This window comes from Ammospiza caudacuta, chromosome 33 (genome assembly GCF_027887145.1).
Source record: "Ammospiza caudacuta isolate bAmmCau1 chromosome 33, bAmmCau1.pri, whole genome shotgun sequence".
Classification (NCBI taxonomy): domain Eukaryota; kingdom Metazoa; phylum Chordata; class Aves; order Passeriformes; family Passerellidae; genus Ammospiza; species Ammospiza caudacuta.
Window position 1 is genome coordinate 632,346 of NC_080625.1, and position 21,382 is coordinate 653,727.

Genomic DNA, 21,382 nt, shown 5'->3' on the forward strand with positions numbered 1-21,382 from the left:
ACCGAGCGTGGGGGGGCTGTATTGGGCTGTCCCCAAATGTCCCCAAAATGTCCCCAAATGTCCCCGGGGGGGTCAGCCCAGCTCCTCCCGCGATTTCCCGGCTTTTTTGGGCATTTTGCGGCCGCTGCCGTCCTCGAGCTCCTTGGCCTGGTAATAATGGGGGGCCACCTCCAGCAGCCAGGAGCTGTCGATCTCGATCACCTGGGGACAAGGACACACCTGTGACACACCTGGGACACACCTGTGACACACCTGGGGACATCCCTACAGACAGCTGTGACAGCTGGGGACACCCCTAAGGACAGCCAGGGACAGCCAGGGCCACCTCCAGCAGCCAGGAGCTGTCGATCTCAATCACCTGGGGACAAGGACACACCTGGGACACACCTGTCACACACCTGTGACACACCTGGGACACACCTGTCACACATCTGGGGACACCTGTGTCACACTTGGGGACACCTATCACACCCCTAGGGACAGCCAGGAGCTGTCGATCTCGATCACCTGGGGACAAGGACACACCTGTGACACACCTGTCACACCTGGGGACATCCCTAAGGACAGCCAAGGACACCTGGGGATAGGGATGGTGGCTTGGGGTCACTGCTTTGTCACCTTGGAGTTGTGTCCCTTGTGTCCCCATACCCACCCCGGACCCCTGTTCTGTGTCCCCAAGGTGTCCCCACGGTGTCCCCAGGGTGTCCCCATGTCCCTGCCATGCCCCCACAGTGTCCCCAGGTGTCCCCAAGGTGTCCCCACCCGTCTCCTGAACTCCTTGGAGGTGCACACCAGCTCGTGGTAGAGCACCCAGCGTGTCCCTGTACCCACAGTGCCCTGTGTCCCCAAGGTGTCCCTGCCATGCCCCCATAGTGTCCCCAGCTGTCCCCAAGCTGTCCCCAGGTGTCCCCACCTGTCTCATGAACTCCTTGGAGGTGCACACCAGCTCGTGGTAGAGCACCCAGCGTGTCCCTGTACCCACACTGCCCTGTGTCCCCAAGGTGTCCCTGCCATGCCCCCATAGTGTCCCCAGCTGTCCCCAAGCTGTCCCCAGGTGTCCCCACCTGTCTCATGAACTCCTTGGAGGTGCACACCAGCTCGTGGTAGAGCACCCAGCGGGGCTGCAGCGAGAACAGGGCGCTGTTGGGGTGGATGAACACGGGCTGCTGGTGCTTCACCGTGCGGTACCCGCCCCGCGCCAGGCGCGCCGTGTGGTAAAAGAACCCGGCCGTGATGGCCTGGGGGGACACAGAGAGGGGACAGCGTCACTGGGATGGACTGGGATGGACTGGGAATCACTGGGATACACTGGGATATACTGGGAGGGCACTGGGATGCACTGGGATGGACTGGGATCGGTACCCGCCCCGCGCCAGGCGCGCCGTGTGGTAAAAGAACCCGGCCGTGATGGCCTGGAGGGGACACAGAGAGGGGACAGCGTCACTGGGATATACTGGGAGGGCACTGGGATATACTGGGAGGGCACTGGGATATACTGGGAGGACACTGGGATACACTGGGAGGGCACTGGGATGGACTGGGATATACTGGGATGCACTGGGATCGGTACCCGCCCCGCGCCAGACACACCGTGTGGTAAAAGAACCCGGCCATGATGGCCTGGAGAGGACAGGAATGGGGACACTGTCACTGGGAGGGACTGGGAGGGCACTGGGATATACTGGGATTGGGACTGGGAGGCACTGGGATGGACTGGGGGGCACTGGGATCGGTGGATATTTTGGGGGATATTTTGGGGGATATTTGGGGGCTGTTTTGGGGATATTTTGTGAGTATTTTGGGACATTTTGTGAATATTTCGGGATATTTTGGGGGCTGTTTTGTGAATATTTTGGGATATTTTGGCAGGGGTTTTGGGGATATTTTGGGTGTATTCTGGGACATTTTGGGCTTCACCTTCCGGACCAGGTCCAGCTTCCCCCTGCACGAGGATGGGGCTGAGACGTGACTGGGGGGATATTTTGCTGCTATTTCGTGGATTATTTTGTGAATATTTGGGGTTATCTTGGCAGGGGTTTTGGGGCTGTTTGCGGGATATTTTGGGGCGGTTTGGGCGATATTTTGGGCTTCACCTTGCGGACCAGGTCCAGGTTGCCCCCGCACGAGGACGGCGCGATCTCCACGCGCTCCATCAGCCCCTGCAGCTGCTCCCGCACGTCGCGGGCCCGGCGCAGGGAGCGCGCCTGGACAAAGTGCTCGTAGCACCACTGCAGGGAGTGACCGCTGGCCACCCACTGCCCGCGGGGACGGCGGGGACACGGGGGACAGCGGGGGACAGCGGGGACATGGGGGACAGCAGGGAGATGGGAGACACAGGGGACATTGGGAACATTGGGGACATTGGGGACATGGGGGACATTGGGGACAGCAGGGGACATTGGGGACATTGGGGAGATGGGGGACACAGGGGACATTGGGGACAGCGGGGGACATTGGGAGATGGGGGACATTGGGGACACACAGGGGACATTGGGGACATAGGGGACATTGGGGACAGCAGGGAGATGGGGGACACAGGGGACATTGGGGACAGCGGGGGACATTGGGGACAGGGGGGAGATGGGGGACATTGGGGACAGCAGGGGACGTTGGGGACAAAGAGGGGACGGCGTTGGGGACACACAGGCAGAGGCACACGGAGGGGACAAGGACACAGAAAGGGACACGGTCAGTGCTGATGCTGGATGCTGTCGTGTCACCAATGTCCCCAACCTTTCAATGTCCCCAAATCTCCCCCCATATCACTGATGTCCCCAATGTCCCTCATGTCCCCTGGTGTCAACTCCCCAGTGTCCCCAATGTCCGCGATGTCCCCCCAGTGTCCCCAAGGTTCCCATGCCCCCCAATGTCCCCAGTATCCCCAAGGTCCTCAATGTCCCCAATGTCCCCAAGGCCCTCAATTTCCCCAATGTCCCCATTGTCCCCATTGTCCCCGCTGTCCCCGCTGTCCCCAGTGTCCCCGTACCTGGTTGTAGACGTTGAGCAGCACCAGGTGGTCGCCCCCGGGCACGGTGAAGGCCACGCGGGCGCTGTCGGCGTGCAGCACCTTGTCCTTGGGCCGGTAGAACACGGCGTTGTTCACCGACAGCATGGCGGCCACCGTGAGAACCTCCTCCGTGCAGCCGTACCTGCGACATCGGGGACATTGGGGACACTGAGGGGACACTGGGGACACTGCCAGAACCTCCTTGGGACAGCCATAACTGAGATATTGGGGACATTGGGGACACTGAGGGGACAGTGGGGACACCGTCAGCACCTCCTCCGTACAGCCATAACTGAGATATTGGGGACAGTGGGGACACTGAGGGGACATTGGGGACACGGCGTTGTTCACCGACAGCATGGCCGGCACCGTGAGAACTGCCTCAGTGCAGCCGTACCTGTGAGGGGACAGTGGGGACATTGGGGACACTGAGGGGACACTGGGGACACCGTCAGCACCTCCTCCGTACAGCCATAACTGAGATATTGGGGACACTGGGGACACCGAGGGGACAGTGGGGACACCGTCAGCACCTCCTCTGTGCAGCCATAACTGAGATATTGGGGACACTCAGGGGACATTGGGGACACTGAGGGGACACTGCCAGAACCTCCTCTGTACAGCCATAACTGAGATATTGGGGACACCGAGGGGACATTGGGGACATGGTGTTGTTCACCGACAGCATGGTGGCCACTGTGAGAACCTCCTCGGTACAGCCATACCTGTGACACTGGGGACACTGAGGGGACACTGGGGACACTGAGGGGACATTGGGGACATGGCCGCCACCGTCAGCACCTCCTCTGTGCAGCCATAACTGATTGGGGACACTGGGGACACTGAGGGGAAACTGGGACACTGAGGGGAGATGAGACACTGGAGACTTTGGGGACACTTTGGGGACGCTTTGGAGACACTTGGGGACGCTTTGGGGACGCTTTGGGGACGCCCGCGTCACTCACTGCTCGCTCGCCAGGATCATCTTGGCCAACATCGGCTCCACCGGCAGCTCCGCCATGCGCCGGCCCAGCTGGGACAGACAGACAGGGGGACAGGGGGACAGGGGGGACAGAGGGACAGGGGGGACAGAGTGACCACCGGGGACACCCCCAGGGACACCCCCAGTCCCTCCCAGTGCTCCCAGTCCCTCCCAGTCCCTCCCAGTCCATCCCAGTCCCTCCCATTATTCCCAGTCCCTCCCAGTCCATCCCAGTCCCTCCCAGTCCTTCCCAGTGCTCCCAGTCACCGTGGTGAGCTCGCCCAGGTGGTTCAGGTGGTTCATTCCCCGTTCCCCAGTCCCTCCCAGTCCATCCCAGTCCCTCCCAGTCCCTCCCAGTCCTTCCCAGTGCTCCCAGTCACCGTGGTGAGCTCGCCCAGGTGGTTCAGCGCCCCCAGCGCGTAGAGCTGCTCCAGCGCCAGCACCAGCGTCTCGTGGGGGGGAGGGTCCAGGAAATCAAAGTGGATCAGGTCGTTGATACCTGGGGACACCTTGGGGGTCACCTGGCTGTGCCCAACCTCCCCTGTGCCACCCTGGTGTCCCCAGTCCCTCCCAGTGCCCATAACTCCACCCCCAGTCCCTCCCAGTCCCTCCCAGTCCATCCCAGTGCCCATAACTCCATCCCCAGTCCCTCCCAGTCCCTCCCAGTCCATTCCAGTGCCCCTAACTCCATCCCAGTCCATCCCAGTGCCCATAACTGCATCCCCAGTCCCTCCCAGTTTGTCCCAGTACCCACCCAGGCTCTTGAGCAGCAGCACCAACGCCCCCAGGTCTGTCCCAGTCCCTCCCAGTGCCCCTAACTCCATTCCCAGTCCATCCCAGTGCCCCTAACTCCGTTCCCAGTGCCCATAGCTCCATTCCCAGTCCCTCCCAGTCCCCTCCCAGTCCATCCCAGTCCCTCCCAGTCCATCCCAGTGCCCCTAACTCCATTCCCAGTCCCTCCCAGTCCATCCCAGTGCCCCTAGCTCCATCCCAGTGCCCCTAGCTCCATCCCAGTCCCTCCCAGTGCCCACCCAGGCTCTTGAGCAGCAGCACCAGCGCCCCCAGGTCGGCTCTCTGGATCTCGGGCACCGCCGTCTCCTCCAGCTCGTGCTGGAACGCCCAGGCCGTGTAGAGCCGGAAACACTTCCCGGGCGCCACGCGGCCAGCGCGGCCCGCGCGCTGATTGGCTGAGGCCTGGGGACAAGGGTGACACACCTGTGACGCACCTGTCACACCTGGGACACACCTGGGACACACCTGTGTGCATGGCACCTGACTGGGATACACTGGGACAGCACTGACAGCGGCCCGCGCGCTGATTGGCTGAGGCCTGGGGACAAGGGTGACACACGTGTGACACACCTGTGACACCTGGGACACACCTGTGACACCTGGGACACACCTGGGACACACCTGTGTGCATGGCACCTGACTGCAATACACTGGGACAGCACTGACAGCGGCCCGCGCGCTGATTGGCTGAGGCCTGGGGACAAGGGTGACACACGTGTGACACACCTGTGACACCTGTGACACCTGGGACACACCTGGGACACACCTGTGTGCATGGCACCTGACTGCGATACACTGGGACAGCACTGACAGCGGCCCGCGCGCTGATTGGCTGAGGCCGGGGGACACCAAAGGGACATTGTCACCTGTCTGGGACACACCTGGGACACAGGTGACACACAGGTGTCACACAGGTGACACACAGGTGACCCACCTTGGAGCACGGTGTCACCACCAGGGACTCCATGCCCGTGCGGGCGCTGTAGCTTTTCTGCTTGCAGAACCCGGGGTCCAGCACGTACACGATGCCGTCGATGGTCACCGAGGTCTCGGCGATGTTGGTGGCCACCACCACCTGCCACAGGTGTGGCGACAGCGCTGGGACACGCCCGGGACACGCCCTCGCAGGCCACGCCCCTCCCGGGCGCACCCGGCTAAGCCACGCCCCATTTAAAGCACACGATGTTAAGCCCTGCCCACTTGGAGCTCCAACCAATCATGGGCTGCACTGCGGGCCACGCCCAATAAAGCCACACCCATTTAGGCCACACCCATTCGGACCACACCCAATTGAGCCACACCCATTTCGACAACATAGAGCCACACCTCATTTAGACCACACCCAATTAAGCCCCCCACTCTGACCACACCCAATATAGACCACACCCAATTAAGCCCCACCCACTCTGACCACACACAGTAACCCCCACCCCATTTAGACCACACCCATTCTAGCCACACCCAAATTAAGCCCCACCCACTCTGACCACACCCAATAATCCACACCCAATTTAGACCACACCCAATTAAGCCCCGCCCACTCTGACCACACACAGTAACCCCCACCCCATTTAGACCACACCCATTCTAGCCACACCCAAATTAAGCCCCACCCACTCTGACCACACCCACTTGAGCCCCATCTACTCTGATCACACCCAATTAAGCCCTGCCCTTTAGACCACACCCCTTTATACTTCATTCAATTAAGCCCTGCCCCAATTAGACCACACCCAATTAAGCCCCACCCATTTGGACCACACCCAATTAAACCACACCCCATTTAGACCACACCCATTCGAACAACACCTAAATTAAGCCCCACCCACTCTGAGCACACCCAATAAACCACACCCCTTTTGGCCCTGTCTATTTTGACCACACCCAATTAAGCCCCACCCACTTCCATGAAACCACGCCCTCTCCCTGAGGCTCCCCCCACCTCTTAAAGGGCCAGCACACCTTTCTGACCCCCTAAATGAAACCCCACCCCATTTCCCTTAAACCCCGCCCCTCTCCCATTGCACCACACCCCCTGCCAAGGCCCCACCCCCCTCTTAAAGGGCCAGCGTACTTTCCTGGCTCTGTAAATGAAACCCCACCCCTTCGTCTTAAACTCCACCCCATTTCCCTTAAACCCCACCCATTTCCCACTGGACCACGCCCCCTGCTGAGGCCCCGCCCCCCTCTTAAAGGGCCAGCACACCTTCCTGGATCTCTCACTGAAGTCCAACCCCTTCCTCTTAAACCCCACCCCATTTTCCTCAAGCCCCGCCCCTCTCCCATTACACCACGCCCCCTGGCGAGGCCCCGCCCCCTCCCTTAAAGGGCCAGCGCACCTTCCTGGCGCCGGGGGGCGTGGGCTGGAAGATGCGGGCCTGCAGCTCCGAGGGCAGGTTGGCGTAGATGGGCAGCACCAGCAGCTCGGGCAGGCGCGAGCCCAGGCGGCGGCAGCGCTCCTGCAGCAGCTCCACGCAGGCCTCGATCTCCTCCTGGAACCCAGGAGACACCAGGGACAGCGTTGGGGACACTGGGGACAGTGTTGGGGACATCGGGGACATCAGGGGTATCAGGGACATTGGGGACACTGGGGACACCCAGGGGATTGGGGACACTGGGGACAATGGCGACAATGGGGACAGGGGCAGCACCAGCAGCGCTCCTGCAGCAGCTCCACGCAGGCCTCGATCTCCTCCTGGAACCCAGGGGACACCGGGGACAGCGTTGGGGACACTGGGGACAGTGTTGGGGACATTGGGGACACCCAGGGGACTGGGGACACTGGGGACAATGGGGACAGGGGCAGCAGCAGCAGCTCCAGGCAGGCCTCGATCTCCTCCTGGAACCCAGGGGACACTGGGGACAGTGTTGGGGACATCAGGGGTATCAGGGACATTGGGGACACTGGGGACAGCCAGGGGATTGGGGACATTGGGGACAGGGGCAGCACCAGCAGCGCTCCTGCAGCAGCTCCACGCAGGCCTCGATCTCCTCCTGGAACTCAGGGGACACTGGGGACAGCGTTGGGGACATTGTTGGGGACATCGGGGACATTGGGGACAGCCAGGGGATTGGGGACATTTGGGACACTGGGGACAGGGGCAGCAGCAGCAGCTCCACGCAGGCCTCGATCTCCTCCTGGAACCCAGGGGACACTGGGGACAGCGTTGGGGACATTGGGGACAGCGTTGGGGACACCAGGGACATCGGGGACACTGAGGACATCAGGGCACACAGAGGGACAAAGACTGGTGGCAAGAAATTGGGGTTGGGGACAGGGAAACTCTCAGGGGAATGGTGACACCCAGGGGACACTCAGGGACACCCAGGGGACACTCAGGTGACACCGAGGTGACACTGACCTGCCCGGTGAGGAAGACCAGGATGTCCCCGGGGGGTTGGGTGACGTGGATCTGCAGCACCGACACCACGCACGCCTCCAGGTAATCGGCCTCGGGGGCCTGCGGGGACATTGGGGACATCGGGGACAGCAGGGGACAGCAGGGGACAATCAGGGGGACATCAGCACCAGCTGTCCCCAAAGGTCCCCAGCCAGCCATCTCCCCCTTCTCCTGTGTCCCCTCGTGTCCCCAAATGCTCCCAACAGCGCCAGGTGCTCCTGAGCACCCCCAGTGTCCCCATTAATGTCCCCAAGTCCTCAATGCCCTAAATGCCCCCAATGTCCCCAATACCCTGAATGTCCCCAATGTCCCCAATGCTCTGAACACCCCCAGTGTCCCCAGTGTCCCCATTAATGTCCCCATGCCCTCGGAGTCCTGGACACCCCCAGTGTCCCCATTAATGTCCCCAATGTCCCCGGTGCCCTGAACACCCCCAATGTCCCCAATACCCTCAATGTCCCCAATGTCCCCAATGCTCTGAACACCCCCAGTGTCCCCATTAATGTCCCCAAGTCCTCAATGCCCTAAATGCCCCCAATGTCCCCAATACCCTGAATGTCCCCAATGTCCCCAATGCTCTCAACACCCCCAGTGTCCCCAGTGTCACCTTGGTGTAGTAGATGTCCACGGGGAAGCGCCGCCCCGGGACGACCGGGTGTCCCCGTGTCCCCAGTGTCCCAGTTGTCCCCCACGCTCTCATTTTCCCCAGCACCCTGAATGTCCCCAGTGTCCCCAGTGTCCCCAGTGTCACCTTGGCGCAGTAGATGTCCACGGGGAATCGGCACCCCGGGATGACCAGGTGTCCCCATGTGCCCAATGTCCCCAATGTCCCCAGTGTCCCCAATGTCCCCAGTGTCCCCAGTGTCACCTTGGTGTAGTAGATGTCCACGGGGAAGCGCCGCCCCGGGATGACCCCAATGCCCCTGATGTCCCCAATGCCCTCAACACCCTGAATGTCCCCAGTGTCCCCAGTGTCCCCAACGTCCCCAGTGTCACCTTGGTGTAGTAGATGTCCACGGGGAAGCGCCGCCCCGGGATGCGGAAGACGGGCGCGTGGTCGAAGAAGGCCGAGAAGCGCTCGGTGTCCAGCGTGGCCGAGGCCACCAGGACCTTGAGCTGCGGCCGGAAGCGAGCGATGTCCTTGATGAGGCCGAAGAGCACGTCCGTGTGCAGGGTGCGCTCGTGGGCCTCGTCCACCATGATCACGCTGCGGACACACGGACACCGGGATGGACACACGGACACGGGGACATGGGGATGGACACACGGACATGGGGACACGGGGATGGACACACGGACACCGGGATGGACACACGGACACGGGGATGGACACACGGACATGGGGACACCGGGATGGACACACGGACACGGGGATGGACACACGGACACGGGGATGGACACACGGACATGGGGACACCGGGATGGACACACGGACACAGGGATGGACACACGGACATGGGGACACCGGGATGGACACACGGACACGGGGATGGACACACGGACACGGGGACACCGGGATGGACACACGGACACGGGGATGGACACACGGACACGGGTACACCGGGATGGACACATGGACACCAGGATGGACACACGGACACTGGGATGGACACACGGACACGGGGATGGACACACAGACACCGGGATGGACACACGGACACGGAGACACGGGGACACAGGGATGGACACACGGACATGGGGACGGACATAGGGACAAAGACACAGGGACAGACACAAAAAGAAGGACACATCCCCAATGTCCCCTGGGTGTCCCCAGTGTCCCCAATCCCCCCAGTGTCCCCAATGTCTCCTGGGTGTCCCCAGTGTCCCCAATCCCCCCAGTGTCCCCAATATCCCCAATCCCCCCAGTGTCACCTGTAGGAGGCCAGGTCGGGCTCTGTCAGGAACTCCCTCAGCAGCATCCCGTCCCCAATGTCCCCAGTGTCCCCAATCCCCCCAGTGTCCCCAATCCCCCCAGTGTCCCCAACGTCCCCAGGTGTCCCCAGTGTCCCCAGTGTCACCTGTAGGAGGCCAGGTCGGGCTCTGTCAGGAACTCCCTCAGCAGCATCCCGTCCGTCATGTACTTGAGCACCGTGCGCTCCGACGTGCAGTCCTCGAAGCGGATGCTGTACCCGACCTTGGGGACAAGGGACACGGCCCCGTCACCCCCCTGGGGCTGATGGCACCTCCCCATGGCGCTGTCACCTCCCCAGGGTCGCTGTCACCTCACGGTCACTCAGGCCACCCCTGTGGTCACTCACACCCCCCCCAGCTGTGTCACCAGAGTGTCCCCACAGTGCCCAGGATGTGTCCCCGAGGTGGGGACAATGTGGTTGGAGGTGGAGATGTGTCCCCAATGTCCCCAATGTGTCCCCAGTGTCCCCCATGTGTCCTCGTTGTCCCCAATGTCCCCAGTGCCCCCCAATGTCCCCAATGTCCCCAATGTCCTCAGTGTCCCCAATGTCCCCAGTCCCCCCCAGTGTCCCCAGTGTCCCCGTTGTCACCTCGTTGCCCAGCTTTGTCCCCATCTCCACGGCCACCCTCGCTGCCACGCTCATGGCTGCCCCCAATGTCCCCAATGTCCCCAATCCCCCCAATGTCCCCCATGTCCCCAATGTCCCCATTGTCCCCAGTCCCCCCCAACATCCCCAATCCCCCCAGTGTCCCCAGTGTCCCCAATGTCCTCAGTGTCCCCAATGTGTCCCAAATGTCCCCAATCCCCCCAGTGTCCCCAATGTCCCCCATGTCCCCAATCCCCCCAGTGTCCCCAATGTCCCCCATGTCCCCAATCCCCCCAGTGTCCCCAATGTCCCCAGTGTCCTCATTGTCCCCAATGTCCCCAATCCCCCCCAGTGTCCCTGTTGTCACCTCGTTGCCCAGCTTTGTCCCCATCTCCACGGCCACCCTCGCTGCCACGCTCATGGCTGCCACGCGTCGCGGCTGCGTCACCCCGATCTTCAGCCCCCCCCGCGTGTAGCCCTGGGGACATTGGGGACATTGGGGACATTGGGGGGGTCAGGGGGGGGTGACAGAGACCCCTGACCCCAAGTGACCCCCCCTGGAAATGAACTGATCCTAAAAATGAGACCTGAGAGGGGACAAATCCAACCAGGACCCCAAACAGTTCAAATCACCCCCAGTTCATCCCAGTTCAATCCCAGTCAATCCCAGTTCAATCCCAGTCAATCCCAACCCGCTCCCAGTCCCTCCCAGTGTCCCCAACCATCTCCCAGTTCAATCCCAGTTCATCCCAGTTCAATCCCAGTCCCTCCCAGTTCAATCCCAGTCCCTCCCAGTTCAATCCCAGTTCATCCCAGTTCAATCCCAGTCCCTCCCAGTTCAATCCCAGTTCATCCCAGTTCAATCCCAGTCAATCCCAACCCACTCCCAGTCCCTCCCAGTGTCCCCAGCCATCTCCCAGTTCAATCCCAGTCCCTCCCAGTTCAATCCCAGTCAATCCCAACCCGCTCCCAGTCCCCTCCCAGTGTCCCCAACCATCTCCCAGTTCAATCCCGGTCCCTCCCAGTTCAATCCCAGTCCCTCCCAGTTCAATCCCAGTTCATCCCAACCCGCTCCCAGTCCCTCCCAGTGTCCCCAACCATCTCCCAGTTCAATCCCAGTCCCTCCCAGTTCAATCCCAGTCCCTCCCAGTTCAATCCCAGTTCATCCCAGTTCAATCCCAGTCCCTCCCAGTTCAATCCCAGTTCATCCCAACCCGCTCCCAGTCCCTCCCAGTGTCCCCAACCCCCTCCCAGTCCCTTCCACTCCCTCCCAGTTCAATCCCAGTTCATTCCAGTGCCCCACAACCCCCTCCCAGTCCCTCCCAGTGCTCCCAGTTCACCTCCTCGTGCAGGTACTGGGGGATCTGGGTGGTTTTCCCCGACCCCGTCTCTCCCTCGATCACCAGCACCTGGTGCTGCGCCACGGCCGCCACCAGCTCGTCCCGGAAGGGGAAAATGGGCAGGGCCCGGCGCGCGTCCTGCAGAGACTGCCGGCGGCGCTCGGCCTCGGGGACGGCCTCGGGGACATCCTGGGGACATTGGGGACACCTCACTGTCACCCTCGGTGTCACCAAACTCACTCCAAATTCACCCCAGTCACACCAGTAACCACCCACCGTCCGCACTGCCGGCGGCGCTCGGCCTCGGGGACATCCTGGGGACATCCTGGGGACATTGGGGACACCTCATGGTCACCTCGGTGTCACCAAATTCACCCCAGTGTCACCCCAGTCACACCAGTGACCACCCACCGTCCGCACTGCCGGCGGCGCTCGGCCTCGGGGACATCCTGGGGACATTGGGGACACCTCACTGTCATTGGGGTCACCCTCAGGGTCATTAGTGTCACCAAATTCACACCAAGTTCACCCCAAATCCACCCTAAATCCATCCTGGTTCCACCCCCTGCCGGCGGCGCTCGGCCTTGGGGACATCCTGGGGACACCTCAGTGTCACCTCAGTGTCACTGGGGTCATCCATAGTGTCACCAAATCCACCCTAAATTCACCCCAAAATCACCAGCAACCACCCGCAGCCGGCAGCGCCCGGCCTCGGGGACGTCCCGGGGACACCTCGGGGTCATCGGTGTCACCCACAGCGACAAACGCCCCCCAGACCCCCTCAGGACCCCCCGGGTGACCCCAGTCCCCACCTTCTGGGGGTCAGTCCCCTCCAATTGAGCAGCACTGACGAGCTGCACCATCTCCTCCTCCTCCAGCAGCAGCTTGTAGTCCCTCCCATTACCCCCAAATCCCCCCTAAACCCCCATAAATCACCCCAAAACCCCCATAAATCACCCCAAAACCCCATAAATCACCCCCAGGACCCCCCAATCCCCACCTTTTGGGGGTCAGTCCCCTCCAATTGAGCAGCACTGACGAGCTGCACCATCTCCTCCTCCTCCAGCAGCAGCAGCTCGTAGTCCATATAAACCCCCCTATATCACCCCAAATCCCCCCCAAATCACCCCAAATGCCCCTCAAACCCCCATAAATCACCCCAAAACCCCCATAAATCACCCCAAAACCCCATAAATCACCCCAATCCCCACCTTTTGGGGGTCAGTCCCCTCGAGCTGGGCAGCACTGACGAACTGCACCATCTCCTCCTCCTCCAGCAGCAGCTCGTAGTCCCTCCCATGACCCCCAAATCCCCCCTAAACCCCCATAAATCACCCCAAAACCCCATAAATCACCCCAATCCCCACCTTTTGGGGGTCAGTCCCCTCCAATTGAGCAGCACTGACGAACTGCACCATCTCCTCCTCCTCCAGCAGCAGCAGCTCGTAGTCCATATAAACCCCCCTATATCACCCCAAATCCCCCCCAAACCACCCCAAATCCCTCCTAAACCCCCATAAATCACCCCAAAACCCCCATAAATCACCCCAAAACCCCCCCAATCCCCACCTTTTGGGGGTCAGTCCCCTCGAGCTGGGCAGCACTGACGAACTGCACCATCTCCTCCTCCTCCAGCAGCAGCTCGTAGTCCCTCCCATGACCCCCAAATCCCCCCTAAACCCCCATAAATCACCCCAAAACCCCCATAAATCACCCCAAAACCCCATAAATCACCCCAATCCCCACCTTTTGGGGGTCAGTCCCCTCGAGCTGGGCAGCACTGACGAACTGCACCATCTCCTCCTCCTCCAGCAGCAGCTCGTAGTCCATATAAACCCCCCTATATCACCCCAAATCCCCCCCAAATCACCCCAAATGCCCCTCAAACCCCCATAAATCACCCCAAAACCCCCCCAATCCCCACCTTTTGGGGGTCAGTCCCCTCGAGCTGGGCAGCACTGACGAACTGCACCATCTCCTCCTCCTCCAGCAGCAGCTCGTAGTCCCTCCCGCGCCGCTGCCGCGCGTCCCTGGCCCCGAAGCGCAGCGCGGCCGCCCCCAGCAGCTGCTCCTCCCAGCGCCGCTGCTCGTCCCGCGGCGCCAGCGCCTCCTCCTGCGCCTCCTCGCGCTCCGGGATCTTCTGTGGGCGGCGTTTGGGGGGTCACAGAGGGGGTTTGGGGTCGCGGGGAGGGGGTTTGGGGGGCTTTGGGGGGTCACAGAGGGGGTTTGGGGGGGTTTGGGTTCATGGGGAGGGGGTTTGGGGGGAATTTGGGACATGGTTCAAGTGATTTTCAGGTGCCAATTTCAGGATTTTTCAAGCACCAATTTCGGACCTTTTCAGGTGCCAGTTTCGGGATTTTTCAAGCACCGATTTCGGACATTTTCAAGCACCAATTTCGGACCTTTTCAGGTGCCAATTTCGGGATTTTTCAAGCACCAATTTCGGACATTTTCAGGTGCCAGTTTCGGGATTTTTCAAGCACCAATTTCGGACCTTTTCAGGTGCCAGTTTCGGGATTTTTCAAGCACAGATTTCAAGTGTTTTTCAGGCACCAATTTCGGGGTTTTTCAAGCACCAATTTCGGACCTTTTCAGGTACCAATTTCGGGATTTTTCAAGTGAAAATTTCGTGATTTTTCAGGTGTGAATTTTGGGCTTTCCCAGCGTCTCCTCGGGGATGTGGTAGCGGCTGCTCCTCCCCAGGTGCCAATTTTGGGATTTTTCAAGTACAGATTTCAAGTGATTTTCAGGTGCCAATTTCGGGATTTTTCAAGCACCAGTTTCAGGATTTCTCAGGTGCCAATTTCGGGATTTTTCAAGCACCAATTTTGGACCTTTTCAGGTGCCAATTTCGGGACTTTTCAGTGTTTTTCGGTTACCAATTTCGGGATTTTTCAAGCACCAATTTCGGACCTTTTCAGGTGCCAATTTCGGGATTTTTCAAGCACCAATTTCGGACCTTTTCAGGTGCCAGTTTCGGGATTTTTCAAGCACCAATTTCAAGCACCAATTGGACCTTTTCAAGTACCAATTCTGGCGTTTTTCAAGCACCAATTTCGGACCTTTTCAGGTACCGATTCCGGGATTTTTCAAGTGCGAATTTCGTGGTTTTTCAGGTGTGAATTTCGGGTTTTTTTTCACGCTTCTCTCACCTTGTCCCGTGTCTCCTCGGGGATGTGGTAGCGGCTGCTCCTCTCGAGCTCCTCGCGGGCCCCGGCCCGTTTGTAGTCGCGGGCGAGGTCGCGCAGGCGCCGTTTGTAGCGCAGCTCGCGCCGCTCGGGCGCCGTCAGCGCCTCCTCCCCGAAGAGCAGCTCCTCGTCCTGGATCTCCTGCTCCAGCTCCTCCAGCTTCTCCCGCTCGCGCTTGGCCAGGTACTCGCGGCGGGAGCGCTTGCGCAGCTCGGGGATCTGGGGAGAAAATGGGGAAAAAATGGGAAAAATGGGGAAAAAATGGCATTAAAATGGCATTAAAATGGCATTAAAATGCGGTAAAATAGAGAGAAAATGGGGTGAAATGGGCAGGTACTCGCGGCGGGAGCGCTTGCGCAGCTCGGGGATCTCGGGAGAAAATGGGGAAAAAATGGGAAAAATTGGGAAAAAATGGCATTAAAATGGCATTAAAATGGCATTAAAATGGCATTAAAATGCGGTAAAATAGAGAGAAAATGGGGTGAAATGGGCAGGTACTCGCGGCGGGAGCGCTTGCGCAGCTCGGGGATCTGGGGAGAAAATGGGAAAAAAATGGGAAAAATGGGGAAAAAAATGGGATTAAAATGGCATTAAAATGGCATTAAAATGCAGTAAAATAGAGAGAAAATGGGGTAAAATGGGCAGGTACTCGCGGTGGGAGCGCTTGCGCAGCTCGGGGATCTGCAAAAACGGGGGAAAACGGGGAAAAAACGGTGAAAAAATGGCATTGAAATGGGGCAAAATGGCATTAAGATGGTGAAAAAATGGCATTGAAATGGGGTAGAATGGTAGAAAAAAAATGGCATTGAAATGGGAAAAACCAGAATTAAAATGGAGTGCAATGGGGTGAAATGGGCAGGTACTCGCGGCGGGAGCGCTTGCGCAGCTCGGGGATCTGGGGAGAAAATGGGAAAAAAATGGGAAAAATGGGGAAAAAAATGGCATTAAAATGGCATTAAAATGGCATTAAAATGCAGTAAAATAGAGAGAAAATGGGGTAAAATGGGCAGGTACTCGCGGCGGGAGCGCTTGCGCAGCTCGGGGATCTGCAAAAACGGGGGAAAACGGGGAAAAAACGGTGAAAAAATGGCATTGAAATGGGGCAAAATGGCATTAAGATGGTGAAAAAATGGCATTGAAATGGGGTAGAATGGTAGAAAAAAAATGGCATTGAAATGGGAAAAACCAGAATTAAAATGGAGTGCAATGGGGTGAAATGGGCAGGTACTCGCGGTGGGAGCGCTTGCGCAGCTCCGGGATCTGGGGAGAAAATGGGGAAAAAATGGGAAAAATGGGTAAAAAATGGCATTAAAATGGCATTAAAATGGCATTAAAATGCAGTAAAATAGAGAGAAAATGGGGTAAAATGGGGTAAAATGGGCAGGTACTTGCAGCGGGAGCGCTTGCGCAGCTCCGGGATCTGCAGAAATTGGGGGGAAATGGGAAAAAATGGTATTAAAATGGGAAAAAATGGCATTAAAGTGGGAAAAAACCAGCATTAAAATGGAGTATAATGGGGTGAAATGGGCAGGTACTCGCGGCGGGAGCGCTTCTGCAGCTCCGGGATCTGGGGAGAAAATGGGGAAAAAATGGGAAAAACGGTATTGAAATGGGGAGAAATGGCATTAAAATGAGAAAAAACGGCATTAAAATGGGGTAAAATGGAAAAAAATGGCATTAAAATGGGATAAAATGGGAAAAAAAGGGAGAAAATGGAATTAAAATGGGGTAAAATGGGCAGGTACTCGCGGCGGGAGCACTTGCGCAACTCCGGGATCTGGGGAAAAAATGGGGAGAAAATCGGAAAAATGGTGGAAAAAAGGCATTAAAATGGGGTAAGATGGAGAAAAACGGGGAGAAAATGGGAAAAAAGGAAAAAAAAAGGCATTAAAATGGGGTAAGATGGAGAAAATGGGGTAAAATGGGGTGGGAAGGGATAAAAAGGGGGTGAAAGGGGCCGGGGCTCCCCGCAGCGGCGCTTGTGGAGTTTGGGGATCCGGGGAAATTGGGGAGAAACGGGGGCAAAAGGGGAGAGGAGGATTTGGGGTCGCTGGCAGCGCTCTCACCATGGCTTTCTGCTCCTCCTCGGCCATTTTGAGGCGTTTTTGGGCTTCCTCGTAGGCCTGCAGAGAGAAAACGGGGTGAGGAAATGGGGGCACCCCCAAACCGCCCGCAGAACCCCCCAAAGCCCTCTCAAATCACCTCAAACCCCCCGAAAATCCCCCCAAACAGGGGGTGCTCCCCCTGTGCACCCCCCCAAACCCCTCCAGGACCCCTGAAAGCCCCCCAGGATCACCCAAATCCCCCTCAGACCCCCCCCAAACCCCCCAAGGACCCCCATAAATCCCCCCAAAAACCCTCCAAACCCCCCAAGGACCCCCCAAACCCCTCCAGGACCTCTGAAAGCCCCCCAGGATCACCCAAATCCCCCCAAGGACCCCCCAAACCCCCCTCAAACACCCCCAAACCCCCCCCCAAACCCCTCCAGGACCCCTGAAAGCCCCGCAGGATCACCCAAATCCCCCTCAGACCCCCCAAATCCCCCCCAAACCCACCCAGGAACCCCATATATCCCCCCAAAAACCCTCCAAGCCCCCCAAGAACCCCTCAAACACCCCCAACCTCCCCTCAAACCTCCCCAAACCCCCCCAAGAACCCCTCAAATCCTCCTCAAACCCCCCCAAACCCCTCCAGGACCCCCCAAACCCCTCCAGGACCCCTGAAAGCCCCCCAGGATCACCCAAATCCCCCTCAGACCCCCCCCAAATCCCCCCAAGTACCCCCCAAAGCCCTCTCAAATCACCCCCAAACCCCCCTCAAACCCTTCCAGGACCCCTCAAATCCCCCCCAGGACCCCCCAAACCTCACCTTGGAGCTGCCCTTGGCCCCCCGGTCGCGGTCGCGGTCGCGGCGCCGCAGGCGCTCGGCGAAGGCGTCGCGCTCGCGCAGGTCCCGCAGCCGCTCCCGCTCCGACGCCTCCCACTCCTCCTCCGGCTCCTCGGGGGGCTTGGGGGGCCTTGGGGAACCCCAAAAATCAACTGGGGACACCCAAAAACCCACCCGGGACCAAAAACATCCCACCCAGGAACCCCAAAAATCAACTGGGGACAGCCAAAATCCCACCTGGAACCCCAAAAATCAACTGGGGACACCCGAAATGCCACCCAGGAACCCCAAAAATCAACTGGGGACAGCCAAAAACCCACCCGGGACAAAAGAAATACCACCCAGGAACCCCAAAAATCAACTGGGGACAGCCAAAAACCCACCTGGAACCCCAAAAATCAACTCGGGACAACCAAAATCTCACCCGGGACACCCAAAAACCCATCTGGGAACCCCAAAAATCAACTGGGGACACCCAAAAACCCACCCGGGACAAAATAAATCCCACCCAGGAGCCCCAAAAATCAACTGGGGACAGCCAAAAACCCACCTGGGACAAAAGAAATCCCACCCAGGAACCCCAAAAATCAACTGGGGACAGCCAAAAACCCACCCGGGACCAAAAAAAATCCCACTCAGGAACCCCAAAAATCAACTGGGGACAGCCAAAATGCCACTCAGGAACGCTAAAAAATCAACTGGGGACAACCAAAATCTCACCCGGGACCCCCAAAAACCCATCTGGGAACCCCAAAAAATCATCTTGAGAGACCCAAAATCCCACTCGGGGTCTCCAAAAATCAATTTAGGACACCCAAAATCCCACCTGGAACCCCAAAAATCAACTGGGGGCACCCAAAATGCCACTCAGGAACGCTAAAAAATCAACTGGGGACAGCCAAAATCTCACCTGGGACCCCCAAAAATCCGCTTGGGAGACCCAATATCCCACCTGGGAGCCCCAAAAATCCAACTCAGGACACTCAAAATCCACCTGGAACCCCAAAAATCAACTGGGGACACCCAAATCCCATCTGGGACACCAAAAACCAACTCAGGACACCGAAAATGCCACGTGGGAACCCCAAAACCAACTCAGGACACCGAAAATGCCACGTGGGAACCCCAAAAATGAACTTCAGAGACCCAAGATGCCACTCAGGAACCCCAAAACCAAATCTGAGGTACCCAAAATCCCACTTGGGACCCCAAAATCCCACCTGGGATACCAGAATCCCATCTGAGATCCCATAAACCAACTTGGGACACCAAAAATCAATTTAAGAGACCCAAAATGCCACCTGGGAACCCCAAAAATGAACTTCAGAGACCCAAGATGCCACTCAGGAACCCCAAAATCAAATTTGAGGTACCCAAAATCCCACTGGGACCCCCCAAAATCCCCCCACGAACACAAAAAAAAGGCAAGAATTTGTGGGATTTGAGGGGTTTTTGGTGGGTTCTGAGAGAGGAAATCCCAAATTTCCACCACCCAAAAGATCAGGGGGAGCGCCAAGGGGAAGGAGGGACCCCCAAAATCGGGGTGACCCCAAAACCCAGGGGCTGCCTGACCCCTGGTGGTGACCCCAAATTCCAGGGTGACCCCAAGGGCAGCAGAGACCCCAACATTTGAGGATTTCACCCCAAAATCCCCTCTGAACTCACGGCGGGGGCGAGGGCTCTGCCGCGGGGCTCTCGGGGGGGGACTCGGAGCGGCGACGTCGCCTCAGGTGTCGCCGCCGGGGGCGTGGCTCATCCTGGGCGTGGTCGCTGCGGGCGGGGCCCGGCCCCTCCTCCTCGTCGCTCTCCACCAATCGGTAGCCTCGGTTCTGGCGCTGCAGCTCCAGCGCCGCCCGCTCGGCCGCGCGCCCGGGGGGCTCCCGGGGGGCTTCTCGGGGCACCTGGGGGTGGGCGGGGTCAGGACGTGCCCGGGGACACGCCCACTTAGCCACACCCCGCTGCGGTCACATTCGCTTGGCCGCGCCCAAAATGGCTTCACCTGATTGGCCACACACACAATGGTCACACCCACTGTGGTCGCATTCGCTTCACCACACCCAAAACGGCCACGCCCGTTTAGCCACACCTAATATGGCCACATCCTCTTGACCACACCTTAAAATGTCCACGCCCACTGCGAGCCAGCGCTCAGCCTGATTGGCTGCTCTCTGTGGAAGCCATGCCCACTTATGGTGATGTAATCTTTAAGTTTGATTAAACCACACCCCCTCCTGACCACACCTTGCCAAGCCCCACCCTTTCCACGTTGGCCACGCCCTCAGCACCAAATATGGTGTGGTTGAGCCACACCCACTCCCTCAGGCCACGCCTCCATCTCCATTCAAAGTTACCTCCCCTCACACAAGCTCCGCCCACTTTCCCCCCTCAGGGAAAGCCCCGCCCATTCTCCCCCTCATACACAAGCCCCGCCTACTCTCCCCTCACCGGCAAGCCCCGCCCACTCCCCCCCTCACACCCAAGCCCCGCCCCCTTCCCCCTCTCCCCTCACGGTTTTCCCGCCCACCTTGTCCCACAGCTGGCTCGCGAACTCGCGCACGCGCGGCTCCTCCACGCGCAGGGCCTCGGTCTCGCGCAGCCGCTCCAGCAGCTCCTCCAGGCTCCGGCTGCGCCGCGCCAGCGCCACCAGGAAGGCGGGGACATGGCGGGCGCTGAGGCCCAGCAGCTCCTGCAGCTGCCCGGACACCCAGCGCTCCAGGGCCGCCGTGGCCGCCATGGTCGCTGCGGCTTCTTCCTCCTCCTTCTCCTCCCCCCTCACGGAACCATCCAATCAGCGCCCAGCGCGGGAACACCTCGACCAATCAGCGCCCGGGTAGCGCGCGGCGGGCGGGTTCAGCGAATCAGAGCGAGGCCGCGCCTACTAACGGGGTTACCGTATTATCGCGAGAGCGATGGCGGCTTTACCGTAACGCCGCCTTGAGAAGCGCAATTTCAATCCGGCATTCGGGATATTGGGACCGAAATTCCCATTTTTATCCCCAAATTTCCCGATTTTATCCCCACAAATCCCCATTTTTATCCTCAAAGTCCACAAATCCCGTCTCCTTCCCGGGAATTCGTTGCTATTTTCTCTAAATGCGTGGTTTTCCCCTCATAAATCCCCCCTCCCCCGCCCTCAATTCCCCCCACTCCGAAATTCCCAAAAATCCCCAAATTTTTCTCCTCAAAATCCGGGATTTTCTCACCAAATTCCCCAAAATCCCAAGGATCTACTTTTCCTTCAGGCTCTCCAAACTTCACTTTTTTGTTTCAAAACGTTTTTACTAC

At 59.0% G+C, this 21,382-nt stretch overlaps 1 protein-coding gene and 1 pseudogene across 2 annotated transcripts; both read right to left on the reverse strand.

Annotated features, from left to right (window-relative positions):
• Positions 1-21,382, reverse strand: part of LOC131570177 (zinc finger protein 665-like) — a 507,112-nt pseudogene that overhangs the window by 348,871 nt on the left and 136,859 nt on the right.
• Positions 16-20,831, reverse strand: DHX16 (DEAH-box helicase 16). Of its 2 annotated transcripts, XM_058822559.1 has the most exons (20): positions 20,622-20,831; positions 19,763-19,998; positions 18,080-18,227; positions 17,278-17,334; positions 15,176-15,430; positions 13,948-14,163; positions 12,024-12,212; positions 11,051-11,161; positions 10,204-10,319; positions 9,179-9,389; positions 8,144-8,242; positions 7,121-7,273; positions 5,716-5,856; positions 5,021-5,183; positions 4,370-4,488; positions 3,973-4,040; positions 2,987-3,149; positions 2,094-2,255; positions 1,065-1,238; positions 16-201 (listed from the first exon to the last, which is right to left on the reverse strand). In XM_058822559.1, the coding sequence occupies exons 1-20, from the start codon at positions 20,829-20,831 to the stop codon at positions 73-75; spliced, it is 3,120 nt and encodes a 1,039-aa protein (XP_058678542.1). In that variant the 3' UTR covers positions 16-72. The 2 variants fall into 2 exon arrangements, with proteins under 2 accessions (XP_058678542.1, XP_058678541.1); XM_058822558.1 differs by lacking the exons at positions 11,051-11,161; positions 12,024-12,212; positions 13,948-14,163; ... (3 more) ...; positions 19,763-19,998; positions 20,622-20,831 and adding an exon at positions 10,687-10,730.

Excerpts from the sequence above, each read along its gene's own strand:
- DHX16 (XM_058822559.1), bottom strand. The coding sequence starts at position 20,831 with ATGGCGGCCACGGCGGCCCTGGAGCGCTGGGTGTCCGGGCAGCTGCAG. Across the intron at positions 19,999-20,621 it reads CGAGCCAGCTGTGGGACAAG|GTGCCCCGAGAAGCCCCCCG; the intron begins GTGGGCGGGAAA and ends GCCCACCCCCAG. Across the intron at positions 10,320-11,050 it reads GGACAAAGCTGGGCAACGAG|GTCGGGTACAGCATCCGCTT; the intron begins GTGACAACAGGG and ends CTTGTCCCCAAG.